The sequence below is a fragment of the Podarcis filfolensis genome (assembly GCF_964270895.1).
Source record: "Podarcis filfolensis genome assembly, chromosome: 2".
NCBI classification, from domain to species: Eukaryota; Metazoa; Chordata; class Lepidosauria; order Squamata; family Lacertidae; genus Podarcis; species Podarcis filfolensis.
Window position 1 is genome coordinate 117,169,266 of NC_139605.1, and position 21,754 is coordinate 117,191,019.

General features: G+C 48.6%; 1 protein-coding gene across 1 annotated transcript; it reads right to left on the minus strand.

Annotated features, from left to right (window-relative positions):
• Positions 1 to 4,488: 4,488 nt before the first annotated feature.
• On the minus strand, positions 4,489 to 20,412 carry METTL1 (methyltransferase 1, tRNA methylguanosine). Its single transcript, XM_083599484.1, has 6 exons — positions 20,232 to 20,412; positions 16,939 to 17,105; positions 13,044 to 13,228; positions 12,091 to 12,204; positions 8,542 to 8,643; positions 4,489 to 7,195 (listed from the first exon to the last, which is right to left on the minus strand). Exons 1-6 carry the CDS (start codon positions 20,396 to 20,398, stop codon positions 7,055 to 7,057), a joined length of 876 nt encoding a protein of 291 aa, XP_083455610.1. The 5' UTR covers positions 20,399 to 20,412; the 3' UTR covers positions 4,489 to 7,054.
• Positions 20,413 to 21,754: the final 1,342 nt, after the last annotated feature.

Here is a 21,754-nt window from a genome sequence, read left to right on the forward strand (position 1 = left end):
TTTGCAAGGTGAGCAAGGAAGAGAGAAAAGGCAAGCTGTCCTAAGGCTGGCCCCCCTCTTGAACTTTGCAGCTGCGGAGAGCATTTGAGCCTAAACCTCTATTAGAAGGGACTGGGCTGCACTGCTAGGTAGAAAGGTTTGCGCTCAGCCGCCACGGTGCCCTCAAACACAGCACTTTGCTTTCCCCCACAAGAGCAAATTGAAACTACACTTGAAAGGGGACGCAGCTAGGGAGGAACCTCAACTTCTCTGTGATCTTCTGAGATTTCACTAACTGAGAGTTTTACCTGGTTTCTATATGCTAGTGCTACAGTCAAGTAATTCTGGACTCTGGACCCAATGGTCTTAAACCACCCGCAACCTCCAACCCCGTTTAGATGTTAATGTGTGCTCTATTCCTTCCCTTGCTTCAAAATCTGGTAAGCAGACGTGTTGCATTTGGGTGGGGGGCTGCTCATTCTGCTAAATGGGTCCCTGTGCATCTCCCCCCCAAATCCCAATGTCCTAATGGAGCAGCTGCTCTCGCGGTTCTCCATCCTGTTTCTTCCATGTCTATATTAAGGACAAACAAATAGCAGGAGGGACTTTTCACATTTCCAATAAACAATCTTCTCTTCTTCCCCCCACCCCCGGTTTTGCGTAAACCATCACTAGGGGCTCATCTGTAACGGGAAATGCAAGTTGTGGGCCAATTGTTCTTCTTAAGGTGATGAGAAACCTATGACTACATGTTCCCACCAAGGCAGTGGCTTAAAATTGTGGTTTTCACAGATTGCTTTGACCTGTTATATATGTAAAGGGGAATTTAAGTTGAGTGGTTAATGTGCACCACTGCCAGCAAGTGTGCACATTTACCAGTCTTCATGGAGAATGTGCACATAAGTGATTCATGAAGAAGGAATTATGCATATTTCCCAGTCAATACAGCTCCCCAACAGGTCTTGTGGAATGTGCATATATTGTCTGAATTTTGCACATTCTCCAACCATTATGTATAATCCATGCATCTTCTGTTTTATGATATTTTAACATCATTTTAGGGGCGCGGGTGGCACTGTGGGTTAAACCACAGAGCCTAGGACTTGCCGATCAGAAGGTCGGCGGTTCGAATCCCCGCGATGGGGTGAGCTCCCGTTGCTCGGTCCCTGCTCCTGCCAACCTAGCAGTTTGAAAGCATGTCAAAGTGCAAATAGATAAGTAGGTACCGCTCTGGCGGGAAGGTAAATGGCGTTTCCGTGTGCTGCTCTGGTTCGCCAGAAGCGGCTTAGTCATGCTGGCCACATGACCTGGAAGCTGTACGCTGGCTCCCTCAGCCAATAAAGCAAGATGAGCGCTGCAATCCCAGAGTCAGCCACGACTGGACCTAATGGTCAGGGGTCCCTTTACCTTTACCTTTTAACATCATTTTAAATTGATTTTTGCAATGGCCAGTGGCTATGCAATGCACTGAAGGGCTGTTTTGATTAGATAGACCTACCAATGAATTGTTAATATATGCCAGTTAATAAATAAGGCTTTGGCCAAAGCAGGTATCTGACCAGCATCCCATGGGATAGACAACAATTCAGTTACAAACGGGCATTGAAATTATTCTTCCCTGGCTAATATTATATGCATGTACTGATTTCCCCCTTCATTGTCATATCATGCAATTGTGTGACCCTAAGACTGTGGAAATTAATGAAACTGTACTTAAGTTAATGGAAAGATTTGTTTATATATAACTATGTATTCCCTCACCCCCACAGGAGAGGGTTTTTCATTGATCTTTGGGGTTTCCTTGCAGCTCATAATATTATGGCTTGTTTTCACTGTGTATCTGAGCTACATTACTTCAGATCAAGCTTCACAAATGCTTCTCCACACAAAAATTTCCCTCTGCACAGAAAGTTAATATGTCACGGAGAAAGCTAGGCTACAGCGAACCACTTTCTCTTAACATACTAGCTTTCTGTGTGTGCAATGGGGTTGTGTGTCTGCCTCTCTTCTATAGGAATCAGCTGCTTCCTTTCCTTTCCTTTCCCCTTTCCTTTCCTTTTTCCTTTCTATACAGTTTTTCCTCCCAAGCCCAGACTGAATATTGAGGGCCTTTCATTCATGTGAGCACCTACCTGTAGTCTGATGTAGTTCAACTCAGAAACAGGTTTATCACAAGAACTTAGGCCCGGATACTCTGGCTACAATAAATAATAATAATAATAATTTTATTATTATTATTATTATTATTATTATTATTATTATTATTATTAATTATGTATACTCCGCCCATCTGGCTGAGTTTCCCCAGCCACTCTGGGCGGCTCCCAATCAAGTATTAAAAACAATACAGCGTTAAATATTAAAAACTTCCCTGAACAGGGCTGCCTTCAGGTGTCTTTTAAAAATAGGATAGCTATTTATTTCCTTCACATCTGAAGGGTGTTCCACAGGGAGGGGGCCACTGCTGAGAAGGCCCTCTGCCCGGTTCCCTGTAGCTTTGCTTCTCGCAATGAGGGAACCGCCAGATGGCCCTCGGCGCTGGACCTCAGCGTCCGGGCAGAACGATGGGGGTGGAGACGCTCCTTCAGGTATACAGGACCAAGGCCGTTTAAGGCTTTAAAGGTCAGCACCAACACTTTGAATTGTGCTCGGAATCAATCGCCATGAAAAAAAGCTACAATCCTATTTTTACTTCTTGGGAAGCAAACCCCATTGATCCCAGGGGTATAGAAAATAGGATTACAGTCCATGTCATTGAAAGTAGCAGTTGGGCTGCCTGCTCTGGTCTGAAGTCAAGAGCCTTGACACCTTTTGCTTTTCCGATGTGCTAGCTGATCTGGATCAGGGCCGCAGCAAAGGCAAAGGGTTAAATATCTTCCCTCTCCCCCACAGAACATTCCTGCATCTGACTGGGCTTCCCCCATGGCTGGAGATAAACTAACCACACAAATGTCAAGTCGCATGCTTATTGCGAGATCTAGTCGAGTCCTTAGTCACATCCTATTGGGTTTTAATATTTGTCCATCTCCTTGTGGACCTCTTGTTTTTCAATGGAAAGGCAGAATATAAAAGTTTTAAGTGAGTAAATCATAGCCACAGACACTAAATGGACCCACGTTCTATGTTAGGGGCAGCGCCAGGGATTCCTTCATCTTGAAGCACTGGCATCCTATAAGGGCCTGTCTACACAGAAATAAGTCCCATTGGGATCAAGTAAGGATAGGATTGGCGCTGTGGGTTAAACCACAGAGCCTAGGACTTGCTGATCAGAAGGTCGGCGGTTCGAATCCCCGCGAGGGGGTGAGCTCCGGTTGCCTGGTCCCTGCTCCTGCCAATCTAGCAGTTTGAAAGCACGTCAAAGTGCAAGTAGATAAATAGGTACCATTCCAGCGGGAAGGTAAACAGCGTTTCCGTGCGCTGCTCTGGTTCGCCAGAAGTGGCTTAATCATGCTGGCCACATGACCCAAAAGCTGTATGCCGGCTCCCTCGGCCAATAAAGCGAGATGAGCACCGCAACCCCAGAGTCTTTTAAAACAAAAACAAAAACCCAGCTACTTCATATTCTAGGGCTAGGCCTTGGCACAGAAAATAAGTTCCGGGCTCAAATTAAGCTCCACTTAATAGCTGTAAAAGGGACGTGGGTGGTGCTGTGGGTTAAACCACAGAGCCTAGGACTTGCTGATCAGAAGGTCGGCAGTTCGAATCCCCGCGATGGGGTGTGCTCCTGTTGCTCAGTCCCTGCTCCTGCCAACCTAGCAGTTCAAAAGCACGTCAAAGTGCAAGTAGATAAATGGGTACCACTCCAGTGGGAAGGTAAATGGTGTTTCTGTGCGCTGCTCTGGTTTGCCAGGAGCGGCTTAGTCATGCTGGCCACATGACCCAAAAGCTGTATGCCGGCTCCCTCGGCCAATAAAGCGAGATGAGCGCCGCAACCCCAGAGTCGGTCACGACTGGACCTAATGGTCAGGGGTCCCTTTACCTTTAAGGATAGGATTGTAGTGGGGGTGGGTGGGGCACCCCTTTGCAAAATGAAATTATTCCAGACGTGTAAATTTAGTCCTGATGTAGCAGCCACTTCTCCTGGCCTCACATCCCCCTTCTAGTTCGGGATGGAAGGATCAGTCCATTTCTAGACCACAACAAATTCATATGCATTCCGTTCTTTGCCCCAATTGCACTATGCATTTAAAGCTGTGTCACACCACTTTAAACCGTTGCGGCTTCTGCCCCCAAATCCTGGGAACTGTAGTTCGAGAGTTGTCAGGAGACCTCTGTTCCCCCCCCCCGCCAGAACTACAATTACCAGAGTGGTTTAACAGCCAATGCATTGTCCCAGGGAACTCTGGGAATTTTGTGAGAGGAACAGGGGTCTTCTAACAACTTCGGCGGCTTAAAGCGATATCATGCTGCTTTAAATATATGGCACAGTTGGGACCTGAGTCTGTTCTTTCCCATTACCATATTTACCCGTGCTTTCTTTCTAAAAAAACATAACAGAACTCCACAGCATTGTTTTGAAATTTAAATACATATTTTAATTACGCATTCTTATCTCAAAAATCTGCGTATCTAAACAGCACAATTTATTTCATGCATTTTGGTACTTTGGGGGGGCAAGGGAAGCTAAGAAAGGGTACTGCAAAATCTGGAGAAAGGATACATGTGTAGGACGACGACATTCTGAAAAATCTGCTAGCAAAATTCAAATTCCCCAAGAATCCCTCCTTCCCCTAATGAAGCTCATCTGAGCCAGTATGTTTGGATGACACAGCCAGCCTCTGTGAATGGGGAAGGCTGCCTTGCCTGGCTGCTCCCCTCAGGAGCCCCCCCCCACTCTGCCGGACAGGAGACATCTGTCGGGAGACAAAAAACGATGGGACCAAACAGACATCACCCCGCTAAATGATCCTTGGGATGCTGGCTTCAGCTTGCTGAGCCAAATAACCCTGCAGGACAGTGTCTGCTTTAAACAGTGGACTATAGCCCAAACATCCAATCAAATCCAGCTGTGGGACTGGGAAGGGGTTTTTCCTTAAAAACCCAAGTCAGGTGACATCATCTTGGTTCCTCTTATCAGCATGAGACACACTCCCGTGTCTGGAGCATTGGGTGGGGGGAAGGAGGCGACTTCAAATCCCAGTCTGGATGTGTCCTGTTCCAAGTTCCCTTGTGCGCTAGGAATTACCCGGCTTGCCACACCAGGTACTTGGCAACGAGGAAAGGAGGTTCACCTTCCTCCCCAACCCGCAGCCCTTCCATCGTCAAGCAGGCAGACCACCCTTGGGGCAGAAACAACAGGCTGTTCCGGCTCCGCTTACGAGGCGAGTGAAAAAAAAGGATGACTCAGGCTTAGCTCATGCAACTCTGAAGTTTGGGGAGTGCTCTGTGAATGTGCACAGCCTATCCACCTTGCGTTACCCTTTGGCGATGACTCATTATCGCACCGCGGCAAAGGTTCCAGACCTAGCGATCTTTTTATGCACCTTAGGAAACGATGTATTTACCGAGAGAAAGGAACCTCGGGAAAAGATTCATCCCTGTATATTCTCCCAGTTCCACGGCAGCTTGAGCATCCTGGGTTTTGACGCTCTCAAAAACAAGTTCCTAGCCCTTATGGATGCTGGCTTGAAATGGTTTTGGTTCTTTAATAAACCTGCAAAATCCATGGGCGCTGCTTTGGATTTCCAGTGATAGGAATCCTGCCCCCTCACTTGTAAGAGTTGAATCAACGATGGAAAATATTGCCTGGTTTATAGGTCACTCTTTGGACAAATTATTAGTCATACCTTGGGTAGTGAACGCTGCGTGTTGCGTGTTTTCGGGTTACAGACTGTGCCAAACCTGGAAGTACCAGAAAGGGGTTACTTCCGGGTTTTGGCGCTCACACATGTGCAGAAGCGCTAAAACATGCTTTGCGCATAAGCACCAAATTGTGTCACGAGCGTGCGCAGACGCGGCACTACAGGTTGCAAACATGCCTCCCGCATGGATCACGTTCACAACCCGAGGTTCCACTGTAATGCATGGCAGAGGCATATCCAAGTGTATATTTATGGAGCATCTTTGCAATGACATGCTCCCTATAAGCTAAAAGCAGACGTGGGGAACCACTTGGCCCAGTGGCCAAATGCAGCTCTCTGGACCCCTCTGTCTGGCTCATGGGACTCTCCCAGCCCCTCAGTCCTTGCTCCACAACCTCGAGTGTCTTTGCCTGGCTGGAAAGTGAACTCTGGTCATGATTCTTGCTCACCTGGGTGGAAGATACAGAAGTCGAGTGTGCAGAAGCTATCCTACTGCACATGGGTAACAACTGCAGTCATTCCCCTACAATCCAGGCTACTAGTGAGGGAATGATTCTTGCAAGACCAAAGTACTCAAAGAGGTGATTGACAAGTTTCAGAATCTCCCCCATCTTAGGCTCTCTGCACTGGGGGTTAGGAGCATGTTGCCTTAGCCCAGCTGATCTCTTCATAGCACGGGGATGGGGAGATGCAGTCCAGCTACATCTATGGCCTGCTTTAAGAAAGGCACAGGTTCTCATAGTGGCAGGACTTTCTCTTTCTCTAACACACACACCCCTAAGAGCCAGGGGTTTACACCTGGCACTGATCTGGGGAAGAAGATGGAAGACTGCAGCTCCAAAGCACAACTGCGGGCTGAGCTCAGAAGCTAGGCTGGACCTGACAACTCATAGCGCCTGATAGTTCTTTCTTCCTGTTTATTATTCATTCACAAAATGAAAGTGACTGATGGTTCAATGGAGAGGGAAGCACCTCCCAGATCACTCATCCTGCTACGTGGGGCTGATGCTTGCCCCGGTATAGCTGGGACAAGGCACCCCCGTCCTTCTGCGGGCAAAAGAAGAAGCAAACAAAGCAGGCAATCCCTTACTCAACCGTTCAGCTGAGTTACCCCAGAAGGGGAATCCCCAGCTGTGTTAATAGAAGGCTGACCCCAGCGTGACCAGAGGCATTGAGTCCGCCCCATTCTTGATGCAATCCCTGCCCCCAACACCTCCCTTTCGACACACGAGTTGGGACGACGTGAATTTTCTCAGGCCCCGGAAATTCCCCGGTCATGATCCTGGCGCTTCCTGTTCCTCTGTGATGTCCCTGATGCGCCGAAAGACAGCCGGGAAGGTCTTGCCTCCATTCCTCTGGACCTTCTTCCCTTCCTCAGTTGAGGTGTCCAGGAGGCCGACGATAGGATCACTGGTCTGTTGGGAGAGGAGGAGGTGTGGCTGCTTATTAAAAAAGGACGGTCACAACGCACAAAGCACTGGGAGAACTTCTCTTTCACCCTGTGGAAGTTGAAACTATCCATCTAGCACTAAGTTGCACCCAGCGGGGAAATAAAAGTGCACAGACCTTGCTATGCCAAAGCTGTCTGCAGACAAACGCCGGCTCCCACAGCCTGAAAACGGAGATGAGCGCTGCACCCCACAGTCAAATTCGACTGGACTTAACCGTCCAGAGGTCCTTGACCTTACCAGGGTGGGAAGGAAGACTGGGCTCCTACCTCCACCAGGCATTTTCTGCACATACACCCCCAAAAGGGGATATTGTCCCACAATAGCAGTGGACCAAGAAATTTACAGTTCTCCTCTCAGTCCTGCACTACAGCATGGATGAGTTGTGTGTTTGTGTCCAAGAGAGTTATATGCCTGCATCTGTGGCAAGTTTGGGCACATTCGCCGGTCTTTTGGGCCAACCTTTAATGCCTCTCTCAGGTTGACAATGTTAGGATATTGATATTCCGTTCCACCTTAAGTATAGGCATAGCTGTTGTGTGTCACATGTCTGTTTATACTCCAGCAGAGCTTGCTGGGAACTTCCGCTTTGCTATTGCTTTTGCTGCTTGCTCTTGGACACGAAGGGAGAAGACATGTTTTTCCTTTGTCCTGATGTATGCTGAATAAAAGGACGTGGGTGGCGCTGTGGGTAAAACCTCAGCGCCTAGGGCTTGCCGATCGTATAGTCGGCGGTTCGAATCCCCGCGGCGGGGTGAGCTCCCGTTGTTTGGTCCCAGCTCCTGCCCACCTAGCAGTTTGAAAGCACCCTTAAGTGCAAGTAGATAAATAGGTACCGCTTTATAGCGGGAAGGTAAACGGCATTCCGTGTGCTGCTCTGGTGCCGGTTCGCCAGAGCAGCTTCGTCACGCTGGCCACATGACCCGGAAGTGTCTGTGGACAGCGCTGGCTCCCAGCCTCTAGGCATGCACATGTAAGATTTATGCCATGAAACTTTTATGTGTTTATTCGGCTCCAGTGATCCCTTACATGTTTATTGCATTTTACTCCTCTTTAGGTCTGTATACTTTTAACAAGTGCTGAAATTTAAGATTGCAAGTGCAAGTGCCGATGTGTCACTAGGGCGGTTTCCTCAGAGGCTATATCTGGAACCTGGAAGTTCATCGGGCGGTGACCTAATTCCAAGAGAGCAGGCTGGGAGAATTACGAAACGTTTTCATGCAGGTTGCTTCGAAAGCCTGTCTGGAACTGCAAAAAACCCTTACATCAGAGATGATGCACTTGCACGGATGTGCACGCTCCCTTGCACTCACCAGTTCTTTCAAGGACACCTGCTCAAAAAGCGGGTGTTCCCTGAAATGCTTCACCATCCACCTGTGCACCTCTTCCACATCCGTGATGGTGTAGACGAGCCCCTGGAAGAAACAAGGGAGATGTTACAAGCAGGATGCAGCGGACACTCTCTATTCCCTTTGCGTAACGGGACTCCCCGCCTCCCCAAATCTGATCTGGAGGGTTGGAGAAAGCCCCAGGACAGATCTGGGGGTGCTTATGGTGTGGGGGGAAAGATGGGCAAGTCCCACTGTGCAAGCAGGAAAGCTGACGGGACAACTACTTAGCACTACATGGGACAGAGAGGGACGCAGGTGGCGCTGTGGGTTAAACCACAGAGCCTAGGACTTGCCAATCAGAAGGTCAGCAGTTCAAATCCCTGCGATGGGGTGAGCTCCAGTTGCTCAGTCCCAGCTCCTGCCAACCTAGCAGTTCGAAAGCACGTCAAAGTGCAAGTAGATAAATAGGTACCGCTCCGGCGGGAAGGTAAACGGCGTTTCCGTGCACTGCTCTGGTTCGCCAGAAGCGGCTTAGTCATGCTGGCCACATGACCCGGAAGCTGTACGCCAGCTCCCTCAGCCAATAAAGCGAGATGAGCGCCACAACCCCAGAGTCGGTCATGACTGGACCTAATGGTCAGGGGTCCCTTTACCTTTACATGGGACAGAAGCCAGAACAGTTTGCTATTTGGGGTTGGGGCAAAATATTCCAATGCAAATGGAGGGGGAAGGTTTTCAGCAGAAAAAGATTTTCCCAAACCACTGGAAGTTTCCTGTTCAAAGTTGGATCCCGGGCTCATTTCCGAAAAGGAGTAATTACTGGGTATTCTGAAGCCCCAACTTCCTTGCAGCCTAGGGCTCAGCAATTGCAGCCCTCACGATTGTTGAGGGCGCTGCTGCACTGCCGCCTCTTGCACTGTGCCAGACTCCTCCTTAGCCTTGGGAAAGCTACCTGGAGAGTTGAGGGGTGACTCACGCTGACTCTGGGCGAGGCCTGGTGCTGATTCATCACGAAGGCTGGCTCCCTTTTGCGTGCAACCCCAAAAGAGGCGACGCAAGAAGCAGCAGCAGCAAGGATGCTCTCCATCTTTCCCGCCCACCCCCTGGCAGGTGAAAGGAGAGTTAGCCAGGATGCCCTGGGGAGAAGCTGCCAGGACAAAGTCAGGGGCTGGAAGTGGCGCAATGCTCGCTCGGCTGCCAGGAACTTTGCCAGCACAAGCCTCCTGCTAGGAGCTGGGAGAACAGTTTTGCCTTCAGCACTAATAAGCACCCGTCCCTAATTCTTGGGAGTGAAATTCCCAAGCGATCCCGTGTCTTGCTTTTCCCTAGGCTCCAGGGCACGATGACGTACCTGGAGTTTTGATAAAAGAGAGTAATTGTTTCTGGAGGATGAAGATGGCGTAGCTTACTCTGGGAAGGCCTACCGTTAGGAAGCACTCGGGATCGGCGGAATTAGCACAGAAGGGCGTCTAAGCCGGAGGGCAGACACATTCCTCCTCCGTTCACGCATCCTCTTGGAATGCTGAGGTGGAAGGGAATGTCTAGACAGAGACCTCTGTGGTGCAACGCAGCCCAAGAGAAGAACCTCCAAAACCTTCACTGTCCCTCTTCATGGAGCCCATCGCTCGCCAATCTGGGCTGCCATGGAACCCCCATGCATCTGCCTCAGAAGCCTGACGTCCTGGAGAAATACCTGGGGATTGGGATGGTTACAGGGCATGCTCCCAGGTCTCATGGACTGCTAGCCCAATCCTAGGTAGCTGGTTTATTACCTGGTCAGATTGCCTGTCTACTCTGGCTAATAGCGGCTCACCTCTCAGACAGAGGTCATCCAAAAAACTGTCATGGAATTCTACTCAATATTGATCCAGAGCAGATTCAAACGTATAGTTAGCAGAGTAAAAACTTAAAACACGTTGCAGGATTCCCCCCAAAAATAGAGCAGAGGCAATTAATATTTCATTCAGCAGAGCTTTACTCCTACTGAAGGCAAATGAGCATAATGGTCACAAATCCAATACATTCAGGATTGGCACTGCCCATTAGAAATCCAGTTGCAGCAGACTTAACTCAAAATAACTTATAATAAGACTAAACCTTAACACTATCTATGTACAGAACACCACATCAGAAGGAAAAGAGATAGAAGGTGAAAGTGAAACCCAGGCTCCTTCTGGTCCTACCTTTATAGCCAGCATGATCTTAACAGATTAAGCAGTTTAAGTCAGCTGTACTCTGCTTCTCCGAAGGTATAACCCAAACATCATGAACCTTCTGCTTCTTCCTTTCACACAGAGAAGCTTCCAGAACCCTCTTGAATTAATTAGAACAGGAAAGATCTCTACACATCAGATCAATACTTTCTGCACTAAGAAATGCAAACTGACAGGTGTTGCTGAACTACAACGACCATCATTCCCAGCCACTGACGATGCTCACCGAGGCTGATGGGAGTTGTAGTTCAGCGACTTCTGGCAGGCCACAGGATCCCCACAACGGATGCCTGGCTGTGTATGCTAAGTAATAATACCCTCCAGCAAGGAAGTGTCACAAAAGTTACTGCTTCTTCCCCTGCACTCCTTAGACCGCAAATGACCACCAGAGATGTTCGTAGACATATGGGGGATACTGAAAAAAAAACCAACCAACCAACCAACCAAACAAAAACTACTCTAGTTATCTCCAGCTTGGATTACTGCAATGCGCTCTACGTAGGGCTACCTTTCAAGGTGACCCAGAAACTGCAATTAATCCAGAATGCGACAGCTAGACTGGTGACTGGGAGTGGCCACTGGGACCACATAACACCGGTCCTGAGAGATCTGCATTGGCTCCCAGTACGTTTCCGAGCACAATTCAAAGTGTTGGTGCTGACCTTGAAAGCCTTAAACGGCCTCGGTCCTGTATACCTGAAGGAGCGCCTCCACCCCCATCGTTCAGCCCGGACACTGAGATCCAGCGCCGAGGGCCTTCTGGCGGTTCCCTCATTGCGAGAAGTGAGGTTACAGGGAACCAGACAGAGGGCCTTCTCGGTAGTGGTGCCCACCCTGTGGAACACCCTCCCTTCAGATGTGAAGGAAATAAGCAGCTATCCTATCTTTAAAAGACATCTGAAGGCAGCCCTGTTCAGGGAAGTTTTTAACATTTAATGCTGTACTGTTTTTAACATTTGATTGGGAGCCGCCCAGAGTGGCTGGGGAGACTCAGCCAGATGGGCAGGGTATAAATAATAAATTATTATTATATTATTATTATTACTGCTCTTGCAGTAGATGGAAAATGTTTTGCATTCAGTGTTTATTAATGTGAGATGTTTGTTTGCCCTATTGATATCAGTGTGCTTTTGGCCTAAATTGTCTGTCTCTTTTGGTTTTTGCCTTGAAATGTTGTTGTATTTTATTCTGTAGGTTGCTTGTGAGCTGCTCTGAGCATGGTTCTGCCACAGAAAAGCGGCAGACAAAGAAACTTGATGCCTTCCTGTTGAAAGGGGCTCGGAAGAGGATACACCCCCCTCGAGAGCAATGCACTCACCTCCTCGCGGAGAACATAGGCGTATTCTGCCAGCAAAGTGGTGCTGATAATCCGCCATTTGTGCTTCGTCTTCTTGAAGTGAGGATCGGGGAAGAGGAAAAACATTTTGCGCAGCTGGGTTTTATGCAAAAAAGAACAAGAAAGAGATACCTCACCACCAGAAGGAATGGAAGAAATTAGCCTGTCAGCAGCCTGCAAATTAAACATAACCCCTAATCTGCATTTGGCCTGGCTAGGGAATATCCAGGGCCAACAAAGCCTTTGTTGTCTCCCTCCCGTCCCCAAAGGAATGAGACTGGCACTCAGCGGGAGGTCACACATTCTGCCTGTAGAAAGCTCCAGAATCAAACTCTGGATGCACCGCCAGCTAAACAAAACCTTGGGCAGCACAGCTGGGGAGGACCTCAGTGAAGCCTTGGTGAACCATTAGACTAGAGCAGGGATGAGAAGCTATGGACCTCCTGATGTTGTTGAACTACAGCTCCCAACATCCCTGACCACTGGCCATGGTGGGAATTATAGACCATGCACACACCATATTTCCCCCAAAGAACCGTGGGATTTGTAGTTTGTTAAGGGTTGCTGGAACTACAGTGCCCATGATTCTTTGGGGGAAGCCACATGCTTTAAATGTACTTTAAATACATTGTGTGTACACAGCCAGAGTCCAGAAACAGTCAGAGGGCCACAGATTCCTCATCTCTGTAACAGATATCACCAACAGTCTGACAGGACAAAGCAATTTTGTATGGGACATTGTTTTTTTTTAAAACACAAGGATCTACCCTAAAGATCCATGAAAAAGCAGCAACAGATGACAGAGGTTTCTCTTTCGGAGGAAACAGCGAGAACCTCAAATGTCCAGGGCAGGAGCGTCACAGGTGTCTTTAAAAGTGTGTACACAAATAATTTTTAAAACTCCAAATGGGGAGAAACACTCTTTGGAAACTCACCTGCCCCTTGCGGAAAAAGTTGGGCAGGTGTTTCATGGCATTGCTGCGGATGCAGCCGATGTTCTGGAACTGCCCGGGGTGAGATGCTCTCAGAGACTGGATCCTGTCCCGCACATAATCAGAGACCTTCACTCGGATTTCCAGACCCAGCATTAAAGTCTTGGGAAACAGGGGAGACAGTGCAACTGCAAAAAACAAAAACAAAAAACAGCCAGCCAGTAACTTAAGAGGACAGAGGTTTTTTCATATATATAAATCTTGTTCAATAAAATCAGCACAAGGTGGCCATAAAGTCAAAGATGCTTTATCTCCCTGCTGCCCCTGCAACTCCACATTTCAAAGCCAACGAGATGCTTTCTAACCCCTCTGCTAGACTTAACTTCCTTTTCTTACACTGTCTTTGCATCATTCCTCTGTTTAGAAGTCCACGGAAATATATGGGACTTCCTTCTTCAGTAAGCTTAGCTAGGACCAGGTCTGCCAAGAGTAGGCCTACTCATAATTTCTTTACTAGAATGCTGATGGTCAACAAATATGATGCAAATTTCCAAAGCAAAGGACACGACGTGAAAATCTCTTAATAGAAAACAGCACAACTAACCAGAGTATGAGCTTGCTATATCCTCTTGCTTAAGAACACAGGAGTGTCTTGCTAGAGCACAGCAAGGTCTACAAAGTTTAGCACTTTTTGCAAGAATCTACCAGGAGCGGGGAAGTCCACCCAAAACCGGCTTTGGTCCACTTTTTGTAGCACTCTCAACATTCTCAGTGTGTGCCTCTATTGTTATTGCATAAGGCAGGGGTAGCCCAAGTGAAAGCCTCTAGATTCGTTGGACTACAACTCCCATCAGCCCCACTCAACATGGCCAGAGGTCAAGGATGCTGGGAGCTGTAGTCCCCAAAAACTGGAGGGCACCGGGTTGGCTACCTCCAGTGCTTAGGGAAGTTTTTAATGTTTTAAGTTTTATTCTGTTTTTAATGCTCTGTTGAAAGCCGCCCAGAGTGGCTGGGGAAACCCAGCCAAATGGGCAGGGTAGAAATAATCAATTATTATGATGATTGCAAAACATTATTTAGATGATGCTTTGCAAAACTTACTGTTTAAATTTCAGCGTTAAGAGAGGACAAAGAAATGTGAAAAACAAGCATGGCCAGCAATGAATTTAAGCACAGGGAGTGACACCGAGTGAGGAACACAGCACAACCCTATGTGTATTTCCTAGGAAGTAAATCCCACTAATTTCAGTGGAACATAACACACACGGAAGTGCGTGTACGATTACGCAGGTCTTATGCAGGCTGACTTGGAAAGCAGTCCAGCTGCGTTCGGTCCAGCTTGCTCCAAGGGAAGAGCACACACAGAACTGCAGCCTTAGTTTCACGGAAGGCAGACTTCCCCAACCTGCTGCCATCCAGATGTTTTGGACGCCTATCAGCCCCGGTCAGCACAGAAGTCCAAAACATCTGGAAGACACTTAAGAACAAAGACTCAACCCTAGACGCTCTTTTAAGGCTAAGAGATAAGATTGCAGTGGGAAGCGAGTCCCACTGAACTCATGATTTCCACGCAAATAGGGGGCCGTAACTTCCCTGAATTCAGTGGGACTCACTTTCAATTCAGATTCTTTTTACCTCCATCCAACACATTCCTGTCTGTGGATTCACAAGATGGTCAAGGAGCGACAATTAATCATGTGAAAAACTTGCGGCAAGCTTCTTTCCTGAGTAAAGGGTTTTGGTTTTTTTTTAATGTAGATAACCGGCAGATCATGACTCTTTATAAACTCAGACTGTCGCATGATAGCCGCCCTCATTATAAGGAAAACACCACAGTAGAAATCAATCCATCGCCTTCCGATCACTGTGAATCAGCAAGAATGAATTCTAAAAATATAGACAATGGTCTTCGTAAGAGCCAGGACCTATTCATGCTTAATAAATGACACATTTCTCACTGGGAATTCCACGGCGAGCATCTGTTTGCCAAATGAAGCAGATGTGTCGCCATCTCAATAAATTACAGTGGTGCCTCGCAAGACGAAATTAATTCGTTCCATAAGTTTTTTCTTCTTGCGAGTTTTTCGTCTTGCGAAGCACGGTTTACCATAGGAATGCATTGAAAATCAATTAATGCGTTCCTATGGAGACCGCCTTCAGACCAGGTCCGGGGACGGTCTGTCCCCGGACCTCTTCTGAAGGCTGGCGGGGGGGGGGAGGACTTTTCTCCCCACCGCCAGCCTTCAGAACAGCCTTCTGAAGGCTGGCGGTGGGAAGAAAAGCCCTTCTCCCGCCGCCAGCCTTCAGAAGAGTTCCCCCAGGGCTGCCTAGGCTGCGGATAGCAGCCTGCTGCCCCGCGCGAGGGGCGCTCTGCTTCAGAGCGCCCCTCGCGCGGGGCAGACATTCGCAGCTTGGGGAGCCCTGCAGGACTTCCCCGCAGGGCTCTCCAAGCTGCGGATAGCAGCCTGCTGCCCCACACGAGGGGCGCTCTTAAGCAGAGCGCCCCTCGCGCGGGGCAGACATTCGCAGTTTGGGGAGCCCTGCAGGAGTTCCCCGCAGGGCTCTCCAAGCTGCGGATAGCAGCCTGCTGCCCCGTGCGAGGGGCGCTCTGCTTCAGAGCGCCCCTCGCGCGGGGCAGACATTCGCAGCTTGGGGAGCCCTGCAGGACTTCCCCTCTGTTCCCGGACCTGTCCTGAAGGCTTGCGGTGGGAGGAGGGCTTTCCTCCCCACTGCCAACATTCAGAATGCTGTTCTGAAGGCTGGCGGGGGGGAGGAAAAACCCTCGTCCCACCGCAAGCCACGGGAACAGAGGAGAAGCGCTGCGCGCCTTCTCCTCTGTTCCCGGACCTCCCACCGCAAGCCTTCAGGACAGGTCCGGGAACAGAGGAGAAGGCGCGCTGCGCTTCCCCGCTGTCCCCGGAGATTTCCCTATGGGCTTTCGTCTTGCGAAGCAAGCGCATAGGGAAATTCGTCTTGCGAAGCCGCTAAAAAATCGGAAAACCCTTTCGTCTTGCGGGTTTTTCGTTTAGCGAGGCATTCGTCTTGCGGGGCACCACTGTATTCTGCTTCCACTGATTATGAGGAAGGATAAAAAGAGCTGTCTGCTCCTGATCACTAGAATCTCCTGGTTCTAAGATTACATCAGTCACAGCCTGCATCTTTTGAGGCTTGTCCTCACATCCATGAGGACTGCACACTTGCTTTTTCAAATGAAGGCTGACAATTCTCAGGCTGTGGAATTACAGTACCACCAGTTGCAAATGCAGAAAATACTACCAGGATCCACGCCATTTGCTTTCTTTCCTCCAGCATGAATGGAAACTCTAACTCAAATGTGTTCTATGCAGACCCCTTGAAAATTGCAGATGGACTTGGCAGACCACCTAATGATTTTTCTGCCTGCTGTAGCCATTGTAATGCACTGTGCTAAATACTGTATGGTTTTCCATTGTGTTTCCATCAGTTCTTCTATTTCTCATATATTGTATTTTATAGTACAGAATTCAAACTGCAATACAACAAAATGCACAGGATCTCGCTATCCAAAACACGATGTGTTCTCAGGAAATCTTTTGTTGGGCAAGCATTCACATGACAAGTCAATGATTTCCACTGATTCCTATGGGGGAAATTGTAATGCATTCCTGACCACAGAATTTTTACCCCAGGAAAACCCCCTGAAACCTTGCAAAAGGAAAAAGAAGGAAGGAAAAAATACTCTCTTATTTGTCCAATCTCTCCCGCTTCCTCCCTCCTACCATGGTTTCTGAATAAACAGCTGTTGCAGACCAGGGAGAGAAGGAAAGCATTTGGAAAGGATTGTTTTATAGTCTTTTACAGGCTTGTAACGCGTAGAAAAACCTTAACCATCAGCTAACTCTCATTGGGGAGAAATTACCAAGCAAGCCCCCATAACCGCAGCCGATATCAGCAAACTCTACTTGAGACGCAGGCTTAGTTCTGTCTTGTGCATCCTTCAGGTCATCGTGTTGATTGTCTGCAGTTAAAGGGGCAAAAAACTCGGGGTAGATCTCTGACCAGTCCATTTCTTCAGGCTTGGCAGGACTATCGGAAAGAAACAGGAGGACTTCATGAAGTAAGAGTGAAGAACAGTAATTATACGTTGACCCTAGAAAAACCACCACCCAAAGTAATACCTGTATTGGTACATATGAGGCAAAAAAACCTTGCAGTTGGGCAATTCATTTATTAAGACCAACTAAAATGTCACAAAATAGCGGCAAGCCATCTCCAGAACTCTGCACCAGGCAAGGTGCCGTATTTTTCGCCCTATAGGGCGCACCAGCCCATAGGGCACACCTAGTTTTTTTGGGGGGGGGGAATAAAGAAAAAAAATTATTTCCCCCCCAGGCGCGGGGCTGAGGCGGGGGAAGCCCGAGCTTCCCCCAACCCCAGCTCCCAGAACAGGCTGCTATCCACAAGCCTTGGGAGCCCGGCGGGAACTCCCGCCGGGCTCCCCAGGCTTGCGGATATTTGCCCGAAGCCCGGGGTGCGCTGCTCAGCGCACCCCAGGCTTCAGGATGCAGGCTGCTATCCGCAAGCCTAGGGAACCTGGCGGGAAGTCGCGCCGAGCTCCCAAGGCTTGCGGATATCTGCTCGAAACCCGGGGCATGCTCCGCTGCACTCCCCGGGTTTCGGGCTGCAGGCTGCTGTCCACAAGCCTTGGGAGCCCGGCGGGAACTCCCGCGGGCTCCCAAGGCTTGCAGATAGCTTCCTGAAGCCTAGAGAGCGAGAGGGGTCAGTGCGCACCGACCCCTCTCGCTCTCCAGGCTTCAGCGAAAGCCTGCATTCACCCCATAGGACACACACACATTTCCCCTTCATTTTTGGAGGGGAAAAAGTGCGTCCTATAGGGCGAAAAATACGGTAATTACACAAAGGGGTGACAGAAAAAGCGGGAAATGGAGATTGCAGACACACCATACATTTAAAGTACACGATCAACACCCCCCCCCAAATATATATATATATAGAGAGAGTTATAGTTTGTTTAGGGTGCTGGGAATTGTAACTCTGTGAGGTGTAAACTACAGTTCCCAAGATTCTTTGAGGGGGAGCGATGTACTTTAAATGTATGGTGTGTATGCAACCTGCATTGTTGTTATATGCTACAGTTATCAGATTATAAATGTAGTATTTTGGTATGAAGCAACAATGGCTGTTTTCCCAAGAGGAAACCATGAGGAACAACTTCTGTGGGACACAATTTATTACAGGTTTCAAAAACTGAATTGGGCAAGAAGTCAGGGCTGGTATGCATCATATAATGTTGACACAGAGAAATATTCCCATGATTTGCATCTCCAGAAACATTCCAAAGACTTATGTCGTAAACAAGGAAAGTGACAATTTGTCCATCTGGAAGAAGTGGGAGGGGGGGAGATCCAGACAATAAAATTTAGGGGACTACAGTCAAATTCTAACCACAATTATTTGGAAGCAAGTTCCATTGATGTCACTGGAAATTACTGTCCCCGGAAATTGCTTTGTACATGAATTGTATTAAGGCTCGCTTAACTTGTGAGCAAGTCCCACTGAATGCAATGACGCTCACCTTACATAACTGAGCTGCAGACTGCAATATATCCTGCCTCAGTCGTATGCACACATACACAGTGAAGCTCCCGTTCATTCAATTATCAATATGCCCAAACAAGTGTGCATGAGATTGCAGCTTTAAGTATCCTTACTTGTAAGCAAGTCCCATTGGTCTGGTTCCCATCTAACATAAAGCCATAGCTTATTAAACTAAAGTTACATAAATCATGCTTTAGGTTTACTTGCAAACCTTGCCCAGCAGCTTAACTATGGTTTGTCTACTCCCAAATCAAACCATGATCTGAGGTGACGGATCGATGTTGGCTTACACACCTTAGCTTGTTTTAACTGTGGCTTGGCATTAAGTGTGAACACAGCACTCTTCCTTGTCCATATTTTGGTTGGCCAACCCACCCCAGATGCTCACCAAATTAAAAAGACACAAGGCAAAACAGGACAAACTTGGGAGAAACAAACCACAGTTTGTAGGACAAGTTGCAGTTTGCTGAACAACAATAGTGAAGCGTTATGTGCAAGGGACGCGGGTGGTGCTGTGGGTTAAACCACAGAGCCTAGGACTTGCCGATCAGAAGGTCGGCGGTTTGAATCCCCGCGACAGGGTGGGCTCCCGTTGCGTGGTCCCTGCTCCTGCCAACCTAGCAGTTTGAAAGCACGTCAAAGTGCAAGTAGATAAATAGGTACTGCTCTGGCGGGAAGGTAAACGGCGTTTCCGTGCGCTGCTCTGGTTTGCCAGAAGCGGCTTAGTCATGCTGGCCACATGACCCGGAAGCTGTACGCTGGCTCCCTCGGCCTGTAAACCGAGATGAGCGCCGCAACCCCAGAGTCGTCCACGACTGGACCTAATGGTCAGAGGTCCCTTTAACTTTACCTTATGTGCCAGGCAGGCCACGGATATCAAGGAGCCTTGTTTCTAAGCAGAGTTAGAACCAGACCATTACAGCTGAATTCAATGGGGCTTGCTTTTGAGCAAATATGTATGTAGGACTGCAGTGCCATCATCTCACAGTTCACCATGAAGAGGGGTGCACCAAGACAGTTTGTCACTGATGAATATAAACTCTAGAGCAGGGATGATGAGCTAGAGCCCCCACCCCCAGATATTGCTGGCCAGCAACATCTGGAAGGTCCAACATCTGGAAGGTTAGATTCCCTAGAAATTAAGAGATCACGAAAACGTCTGCCCAAGAAGCAGGTAAGCCAGACTAGTGGCCCATGTTTTGCATGCAGAAACCCCCCAGGTTCCTTATCCCCTCCCACGAAAGCAACTCCAGCTGCAATACTGGGAAAGACGCAGAGATTCCTCTGCCATTCATAAGAGACAACACCGGTCCGAACAGAGCAATGCGCGGTCTGACTCCCTATGGGGCCCATATTCCCTGAGTCAAGGGGCGGGAGGTGCGAATTTCGACACGGGAGGCAAACAAAGAAGGGAGCCCCAGGGATTTCAACAGCAAAACACGTCAGCACGGTAAAATCGGGGTGCGCCCGGCAAAGCGGACAGACGTCTCTGTGAGCCCGTGGAAAGCCTACGGAAACGGGCGGCGAGGGTGGGAGCCCAGAAGCGGGGCGATCGCGGGGTTGCTGCTGTTTCCCTATCCCGCCCGCACTCACTAGCGCAGCGTGTGATCCGCCAGCGGGTTGGAATGCGCTCTCTGCCGGTAGTAGCGCTTCTGCGGCGGCGGCGGCGCCTTTGCCGCCGCCGGCCCCTCCATCGCGATCACAGCGCCGGAGCCACGTGGAGCACCCAGAGGACAGGAGTCGCGGGAGACGCGCGTCATCGCGTGGCGCCCTCCGCCTTAAAGGGCCCGCAGCGGCCGGCGCGCTCCTGCCTGTTTCCATGGCGACGTTTGTGTTGCCTTTCTGGCGGTTGCAGCACTTCCTGGCGACAACAGACTGTCACGAGAGGTGGTGGGCTCTCCTTCCCTGGAAGTTTTAAAGCAGAAGTTGGATGGCCACCTGTTATGGAAGCTTTAGCTGAGATTCCTGCGTTGCAGGCGGGGTTGGGCTAGATGACCCTGGGGTCTCTTCCAGCTCAAATCAGTTCTTAGAATTGCAGGGCTGGAAAGGACACCGAAGGGCATCTAGGCTGGATGACCTTCGGTGTCCTTTTCAGCCCTACAATTCCAGCCCCCCCTGCAATGCAGGAGTCTTTTCCCCAACATGGGGTTCAAACCCACAACCCTGAAATTAAGAGTCTCATGCTCTAGTCTAGGTCCTCTTTCCTAACAGCCTGAAATTCAGGAATCACAAGATCACAGAGCAGGTTTTCACCTAGGTTTGCGTGAGATTGGGACACCCATTTTGAACCAAGGTGGTGGACTGAACCTTTCAAAAACTGCACCGATTCTCTTAGAATTCCCCAGCACTCCTGGGTGTGAGGTTGCTAGAACAGTATGTGTGTATGTTTACACACAGAGACACAGACACACACCCCACACTCATTTCCGAACCATGCAATGCAGCCTGGTTTCCTTTCTTTTTAATTCCGTCTTTGACATTACTATTTTATTAAATTTGTATGCCTCGTTTCATCTGAAAATTGCAGGGCATAAAAACAGGAAATACATAAAGTAATAACGACAGTAACAAAACAATAACACCCACAAACATATTTAAAAGGCCATAGGTTGTTTAATCAAATGAAGGCCTGGATGAAGAGGATTGTTTCCACCTGGCAACTTCTGTTTTTATACAGATGGGATGCTTATGTGTGAGACTGAGGTGTATAATGGCTTGCCTAAGTCCCAGACCCCATCTGCCAACTAATAATAAATTGTGAGGGAAACAGGGTTTTCGAATGGCCATGCAATCTATGCAGCGGTCCCCGGCACTTTCATGTATCAAAAGGTCATCCCTTGACTGGAGGATGTGTCTCATGCAACAAAAATTAACATTTCAGACTTGCTAGAAATGGTGTCCCTTACCAACATGATGTGGAGCTGCCTGTACAAGCACATTTAGGGATTTTGCTAATCCATTTTGGTACTGGAAACCTTACTACATTTCAAAGATGTGCATGCTTTGTTGAATTACCTCCCCAATAATAGGGAGAATTACCAAAAAAGCCATGGGTCATGAACCAACGTCAGCCAAATGCATGGTGTTTCAACACTGGAATGAGAAGTTATCTGCTT